General features: G+C 34.6%; 1 protein-coding gene across 1 annotated transcript in view; it reads right to left on the bottom strand.

The window, feature by feature from the left end:
* Positions 1-217: 217 nt before the first annotated feature.
* Positions 218-8863, bottom strand: part of LOC138867750 (uncharacterized) — an 11461-nt gene continuing 2815 nt past the window's right edge. Inside the window, exons 2-7 of the mRNA XM_070144358.1 lie at positions 8643-8795; positions 7895-8036; positions 7013-7515; positions 6402-6562; positions 2554-2734; positions 218-1873 (exon numbers count right to left, since the gene is read on the bottom strand). Coding sequence (XP_070000459.1) covers positions 1556-1873; positions 2554-2734; positions 6402-6562; positions 7013-7515; positions 7895-8036; positions 8643-8795 — 1458 coding nt within the window. The 3' untranslated portion in view covers positions 218-1555. The remainder of the gene's footprint in view (positions 1874-2553; positions 2735-6401; positions 6563-7012; positions 7516-7894; positions 8037-8642; positions 8796-8863) is intronic.

Raw genomic sequence — 8863 nt, 5'->3', positions numbered from 1 at the left:
GCAAGGGCTGAGGCCCAAGGTAGGGGTAATCTTCTACATTGGGTCTCAGTCCCCGTCTCCTAAGCCCTCCCACGACGACAACGAGCTAGGTTTTAGGAGAGTCCTCAAACTTAAGAACTTTTCATGCTATCTGGTAATGTATGAACTTTCAACTTGCTCTGTAACAGTGATAGAATAGTTAATGTTGCGAGATGATTGGCATATCAAAACTTACTTGTAAAGCATTTCCTTTATTTTGAGTCTTCTTACAGTGATTGTGGCCTCAGCTTTCTTTTTAAGATTTACAAGACAAGTTGAGGGTTGGCCTGTACTAGTTTATATAGTTGTGTATAACTCAATCATTAGTTTTCAAACAGCATAGTAAATTTAATTTCTGATTCTCCAGTTCCCTAGATTAACCCACAAACTCTATGTTGAGGGATCAAATGTTCTTAATTTTGTAAGAACTACTTCACAAGCAATATCAATCATATTAGCATTGGAATATGTAGTAGCTGTAATGCTATTTTTATTATCATCTTTCTGTATATAATTGGAACATAGGTTCTTTCTTGACTGATATTAAATATAATACAATTCTGTTATTTTTGCTATAGCTGTAAAAAAGAAACAAAACCACTTTTGTCAGGTTTGGACAAAACTGTTTTAACACTCATAAAATTGTTTTGGTCATCCTGCTGGTAAATAGAGTCAAAAAAACAGATGTACTCCTAATAAAAGGGAACAACAAATCTAGAGGGAACTATATACAGTACTTTATAACAGTGACCTTAAACTCAGACCGCTAATAGTGGTTACAACTCAATAATCAAAGTAAAATGTAATCTACCTAATGTGAAGCTACCTATAAAGTACTCTGCTTTATAAAGAAAATTACATTCAGATGTATTTTACATCTGAACATATCACTTGAAGCTCCTTTTAAAAAGGTCATTCACACACAACGTGTGCGCGCGCGCACACACACGCAAAGGAGAAAAATCTAAACAAAAATCCTTCACAATGGAATGAACTTGATTCTCTGATAAACTTCATGCAGCTAATTCTGAATGGAAGAATTTATTAAAAAGGAGTATCAAAATAGATTATCATATCTTTACATCTACATATACCATATATTTTTTTCTTATCTGTATTTGAATAAAGTACATTCACACTCTTATGCCTAATTAATTTACAGGTTCATAATGTACAATTTTTAAAATAATGGATACATGTTTATACTGACATTCAAATTTAAGATAAGAAAGCATTCAGCAGTTTTCCAAAATGACTAAAAGTCCAATTACAATACTCTAATATAAATATATATAATGAAAAACATACTCTTTCCATTTAATACTTTATCCCACAGATACCATCTCTTATCATGATAAATAACCTTGGCTGCAGACTAACATGGCAAAACTTTTTACCATTATTCCTGTTCTTTCTAGTTGATCAGCAGTCAAAAAGCCTACAGTTTTTACAGAACATTCTATACAATATGAAGAATAAAAATGCTAATTGTTTTGTTTTTATGACAATGTACATGAAACATATATAATTAAGATTATCACAAGAATGATAAAAGAACAATAATTGTTGAGAATTGATGGAATAATTTTTTCTTCTTCCGCTTCTTGTATCTAACGCCCACATCCTCATCTGCTTCTGTGCTATTAAATTTCGGGAAATGACACAGACCAATCTCTCCACCTCCGAAGAAGCCAAAGATTGGTGTATTTGGAAAGGCCTGTCTAAAGGCCTTGGTCTCAACGTTGTGATAATCGAACCACGGATTGCCTCGTCTCCGATACCACGAGTAACCACGGCCACAGCACGTAAACATAAATGCTAAACTCTGATCCTCTGGGAGTCCACAAGATTTAAGCTGTTGGCCGAAAAAAAAACAAAAAAACACCATTACTTAATAATATACGCACAATCTAGTGCAGGTATTCTGATCAATGCATATATACATATAATCATACTTACATACATATATTGCTTAATTGCTTCCTCTTAAAAACACAACCAATAAAAAAAAGAAAGACAAAAAAGAAAGAAAGAAAGAAAAGAAAAGAAAAGAAAAAAAAAAATATATATATATTGGTCATGATCACATATATCTTTTGATTATATATATATATATATATATATATATATATATATATATATATATATATATATATATATATATATATATATATATATATATATATATATACATACATATACATACATGTATAAGTATATACATGCATATATACACACACACCCTATATATATATATATATATATATATATATATATATATATATATATATATATATATATATATATATATATATATATATATATATATATATATATAATACATATAATATATATAATACACATAATATACATAATACATATAATATATATAATACATATAATAATACATACATACAACACACACACATATATCAAAAGATATATAAACTTATAGTCTATAAACAAACAAATCTATATCTTATAGAGGAAACCATAAATAACCAATGCCTTTTTCACAATAAATTGAAATCTGACCTGCTTCATGTATGATTCCAGTCCTTTGGGACTGCTAACATATTTTGAAATGACAACTGAAGCTGCCATGACGTTGGGTCCGCTAATAGCCACTCCTAGACTAGTGAGTTCACCATTGTTCTTATCTCCACATTGCAGACTCTCAACTACTCCCCCTCCAATTGCCAGTTGATAGTTCTGTCTGAGGAAAGAAACCATGATTAAAATATGAATACTACTATCACTAAAAATTACCAAAATAATAATACCAACCAAATTCTATGGTGATACTTGAACTCCATAATTTCTACCTTATTACATAATCTACAGACCCAAGATATACATTTATTTATCTATCTATTATTATTATTTTTTAAATCATCATCAACATCTTTTCAAGGCAAAAATGCAAGATTGGGGCTTACTGACTGAATGCAGTATGTTGATAATCATCATCACCAACCTGTCAAACATTAAGTGATTATTGCCAAATAGGAAAGTTGTTTTCCCACTGATCTCCCTGTAAGAATGTCTAAATGTACTCTAAAATTCATGTTATGATGATTTTGCTAACACAAATGGTTTCATAAATGTTGTATCACAAAGTGATAAAGTGATTAAGTTAATAAGTATACTTGATAAAATGTGCCAACCCTACTCAATGAATTGTGTGAAAACACACAACCTATAAAACCTGGTTGCCTGATATGTTGTTCAACCTTTGCATTTCTACATTTTAAGTTCCATTAGCTGTTATTGCTAAAAACAATATCTATAATAACAACAGGGAGGTTAATTAGGTCTATTGACTGACTCCTTGCTGACTATAGCTTTACAAAGATATCACCTGGTAGTGACATAAGTGACATGGCATGGCTTTCCACCTCAGCTGCTCCCTCACCATTGTCTTTCTATGAAGTATATCTGCCAAGGAGTCATCCTAAGACCACCAACTCTCACAGCAATTTCAAACTGGCCCACATCCCAAAACAACACAAGTCTGGACTTTGATGAAATGCTGTCAGAGTTTCACACTCAAATTTGGGAATGTAACACTTCTAGACAAACTGTTTGAATGACAAAAAAGTAAAAAAGAAAAAAAAAAAAAAAAAAAAAAAAAAAAAAAAATCAACTTTTAGAATTCTCTGGATGCCTTGGGGTTAACGCAAACCTTAATGAATATAAACTCCAAAACTGTCAACTAAGAACTCATGGATGTGCTCATCCAAGAGGCAAACTAATGTTACCTTACATTCAATGTGATTTCCCCCCACATGTCTTGTGTACTCTAAACACGATTAGATTTTTTTCTCTTTAGCACTGCTTACTTTGCCTTCTTTAATTGTCTTTGCCTCTGTATCTGCAAGCTTATCATGGGTTTTAGTCATGATGAGGGAAAGGTTTGATTTACTGATCCAATACCTGCAAGTGGCAGACAACAACAGGAGTCCTCCTGATGGTGCCTGCCCATGAAAGTTGAAGCAAATAATTGACATTTAATTTGTAATATTTTCTCAATATATGAGTCCTCTCCTGAGGGTATCTGTGGAGACTTTGGAGAGTCTTAGGGGCCATGGTATATATCCTTGACAAACAGGGATGCTCTTGTATCAAGTAGACAAGCATGCTGTCAGTGATAGTCCAAGCTATGGCTGTGTTAGCACCTTTGGAATATAAGCTGGGTCAATTTAACCCAAAGTCGATGGGAAAATGGTGTGTTCCCTTTGGCAATGCTTGGTTAAATGTTTCTACATATAAATGGCTCTGCCAATGCTTAGCCACAAAGGAGTCAATTAATAGATCTTCCAACCTTACTTTTTCTTGAAAATGCGGGAAAATGCTTTTATTTCAATAATGCTATCAATATTGACATTGTTATTTTTGTTATAAGCATTATAATTACTATATTGTTACTGACATTACTAGCAACAGTTTTAAATACTAAAAAATATTGAAAATCAAGGAAAAGGGTAAACAAGTGAGACAGGTACTTCTTGTAGCTGGCACATTGGTGACAGTACTCGTGGAGCCATCTATATGTATAAACAATTACTAAATTCAACACACACACAATGGGCATGGCATGTATGTACTTGCCATGCCCGGCGACCTGGGGCATGGCATGTAACCATCCTTCATCCTTGAAGGCCATCACTAACCTTGTGGGCAATACAAGCATGCTTGGTAAAAGTTATGAGCTTCATACTAGGTTAGTTCTTCTATCCTTTTTCATCAGCATTACTTAGCATATCAATATCACTGCATGGTGTAGGTGAAGTGCAAGTACATGCAAAGAGACCTGCAGGTGAAAGTCTGAAGCTATGGACTTTGGCAGCAGTCCAATAGGTATATAGTACCTTCAATGGTATCAAAATTGTGTCAGTTGTTCACAGAAGTGAGATGGTCAAGCTCAGGATAGTTGCTGTATATAGTGTCCAGAAGATGGGTGAATCTAAGTGACTAACCGGTTCAATTTTCCCAATCAAAGACATGTTCACTGTAGTTCTTTGGGGTTAACTAAATGGTTCTGGGTGATGGAGAGGTCTTATCATGAAGAAATTTGGCAGAGGAGCAGACTGGAAAATCTTGCCATGAGATATTGGTGCTAAGTAGAGGATGACCGGACTGGGTTATATGGAGTGCACAAAGCACTTGGAGGGAGACTGACTCAGTGGCCTTAAAGAATAGGCTTAATTGTACGCTCTTGCAGAATTTCCATCGGTCCATGAAGTTGGAATGCACCCTCTGTGAGCCATGCCAGGGAAAGGGCTGTCTCCAGGGAGAAGTCCATGGACAGGAACCATTTCCTGTGCATTTACACAGCATATTACCATTTTGATACAATATATCAAATGACAAAAATAAGACCTCAGAAAATGGCTAAACAACAAAAAAGTATCTGCAGAATTTCAAACATGAGGCAAGGAGTATTCATACTTTGTGTAAGTGTTTGTATGGACTGGGTCTAAAAGCCACACACACAGGATATTGCCCCTCAAATAAACCTAATGCTGCAGTGATCAAAAACTTTCAAGTATCTCTTGTGTGTGAAGTCTTATAACATATTGGAAGAAACTGAGGGAGGAAGATGAAAAAATGCAGAAGGGTGGTGCTATAAATGTAGTCCAATGTCTGCTTTTGCGTGTGTGTGGACTAGAAATGGAACAAAAGTATATTTTCTACATTCACTAATTCAAACTTTTTTGTTTTGTTCCATTGGAGTGTCAAACACCCTCCTTTCTGTGTAATATCTATTGTAGCTGGTGGCTGCTGTTGGGGACCCAACAATTACTTTTGTAATAATAAAATAATATCTATTGCTTCAGCCATGTTTTTTTCATACCGCTCCAGTTCCAATATCCACAACACTGCCTCGTTGCTTTCTCACTCATCTTTTGTGTAGGCTAATTGTATTCTTTCAAGGTTATAATAGTAAAATAAAGTATTTGGCTAAATAAAGTTTAAAATACCTTTACATATATTTTGTGCTTCAATTTATGATCAGCTGCACTGATTCATGGGAAAGAACCATCACTTTGGAACAACTGATTTGGGCTGGATCGGGATCAGATGGATCCCCCAGTTGTGCAGAGGCCTCATTCACATGAGTTATGCTTACCCCTTTAGTGGTTTATGACAGGTTGAAGTCAAATGGATATATGCTAAGAGAGGCTTTATGAAACAATATGTCAGGCTTCCCTGATAAAATATGAAGGATGAAAAAAGGAAAGAACATAAGAGATGGATCCATGCCAGTGAAGGGTAAGACAAGACTGGACAGAGGGCAAAACAATGGTAAAAAAGCAAAGGAAATATGTAGAGCCATTTCTAAATATTCAGTGAAATAATCACCAGTTGGATATCGTTACCTTTCAAGGGCTGCCTGCAAAAAGGCATCTGTGAATGTCTCCTCATCTGCACCAAGATCAAACAGGAGAAGAGCTTTCAGGTCATCTTCAGGTGTCATACTTGTCATTTTGTTGAACTCTTCTGGAGATACTGTCACATCATTCAGTGCTCTTCCTGACCGCTAAAATAAAAATTATCACATTTTAACATACTGCCTTCTGAGTCAGTGTTTCCTAAACTGGAGGTTGGTGATACCTTCTGCAACTATTTTATAAATTATTTCTAGATCATTTAAAATAAAAACTAACAGATAGATTAATAACAAACTTATTGGAAACAAGACACCACTGAAGCAAAACTTAGCTCACACCACAATTCTGGAAAACTAAGAGTAAAATTTTCAAATAAAGCCTATCAATAAATAATTCAATGAATCTAGGAAGTGTCTTATTATCACACAAGTTAAAAAAAGAGATAATGGGAGTGATATTATATGTATTAGGAAACTATAACAGGACACATAACTGCAATGGTGCTGGTACAATACCCTTGAGTAACCATTTCAAAGCTTCTATAATATTGTTAGCTATATTCTACAATGTTACTAAATCAGAGCAATAATAATACTTACAAATCTCTTTAGAAAGCTCTCCATGCTGATGCTAAAGAACTTCAACTTCACCCCTGGATGGTGTGGTATCAAAAGTAAAGACACAGCATCTGCTTGTCGCAATGATGTACTCCATCTAGCCTCTACTTCAATACTGTAACCAACCCGGGACCTTTTAACATTCGCCTCCTCTTTAGCACTAGCAGCTGAGGCTTGACTTGAGTTATTGGAGGAAGCACTCGCACTCTGATCAGACACTACGGGGGATGCCGATTCTGCGAGATCTTCCCTGGACTGAATCTCATCACTGCTACGACGCCGGCAGCTTCTTTTGGCCTTTTGTCCGTCTTTCTCTTCATCGTGCAGAAAGGAGAGAATTATGTGATTGAGATTGTTAGCCGATTCTAACCAATGTCCTTGATAATTGTTTTCAACAGTGCCAATGATTCCTGTGGCCGAGAACAGTCCAAATTCACACGTTTTGGGCAGAGATCCATGGAGGTACTGAGCGAGGGTAAGTTTTCCTGTTGAGGTAAACCAGCATCAATCAAAAGACATTCTCAGAAAAATCTGAAGAATATAATCAATGGGAATTAGAATCTATTGTACTGTGATGGAAGCAAATAAAAAACAAACAAACAATAATTTGACATCCAGAATTTTTTTTTAAAGTTTAAATAAATTATCAAATAAAAATGGAGAAAGGAAAATAACTTATATCAATCTACTTTAGTGATCAACTGTATATTTGCTTTCTATTTCTATGGCCTGCATTTCTCTATTTACATGTTAAATGTTTTACAACAATCCACTTCATTTCTAATTTTCAAGATGAGAAGTACCTTCTTATATTCAATGTTCACTTAAGTGATAAACCAATAAAGAAAGCACCAAATTACACACCATTTTCTCCTTTTTTGCTGAAGATGTCAGTGCGACTCAACCAATCTTCATTGCAGAATCCAATGCAATATCGTGGTCTGCTAACAATGTGCTCAAAAAATCCTTCAAATAAACTGCTTGGAGATAATTCACCAATGGTCACCTGAAAGAAAGGAAAATTCTGAATCATTTCTTCCACCAATATGATGCAGGACCCTTTGAACCCTAAATTGGCTGTGTATTGTTGGGTAGTAAATAGTTTCCCACAAGTATTCACAGGGAACTCTTTTCTTGTTATTAGTATTTTTTTTTCACCCTAAATTAATTTTAGTACCAGGAAGAAAGGGAAGACACTGAAGTTACTTAAACCTGGTATACAACTATGAATAATGATTAAGCAATGAATTTCTGCCAAATATATATAAAGCAAACACTGTAATCAGCTGGTTTACGTCAGTTTTTCAATTGCAGTAAATATTGTCACAAACAAGCCAACGTTTTTGTAAATATCGTAACGTCTTCCTATGTAGATTCTAAACAGATATGTTTGATGATATATCTACAGCCTACAGTAAGGCTTTAATTTCCCAAAATGTCTATTTTGTTAATGTTCACATATTTACTGTCAATTTTTTCCTTTAATTATCAAGCAGATATCAAATATACAAACTGGAAAAAAACTGTCAACATATAAACAAAATATCTGACGTCAAAGATATCCCACGTCACGTATAACAAAACAGGACATAACTTCAATGAGTGTTCTTACCTTCCCCTCTGTGGTGGGGATACTGTGAGGATGAATGGTCAAGTAGTGCAGTCTTCTGCGTTTCTCTAGTATCTTGGCTCCAACGTCTGCCCAAGTCCTGCATACTGCTCTTAGCCTTGCAACTTCTCTGAAGCTGAGATTCTCAAAGATCCTCTGTTAATTGATAAGTGAAAGTATTAATTACAAAACAAAATAAAATGTACTACAATGATTTACCTGTC

This window comes from Penaeus vannamei, chromosome 32 (assembly GCF_042767895.1).
Source record: "Penaeus vannamei isolate JL-2024 chromosome 32, ASM4276789v1, whole genome shotgun sequence".
Classification (NCBI taxonomy): Eukaryota; Metazoa; Arthropoda; class Malacostraca; order Decapoda; family Penaeidae; genus Penaeus; species Penaeus vannamei.
This window is presented reverse-complemented; position numbering and strand designations above follow the sequence as displayed.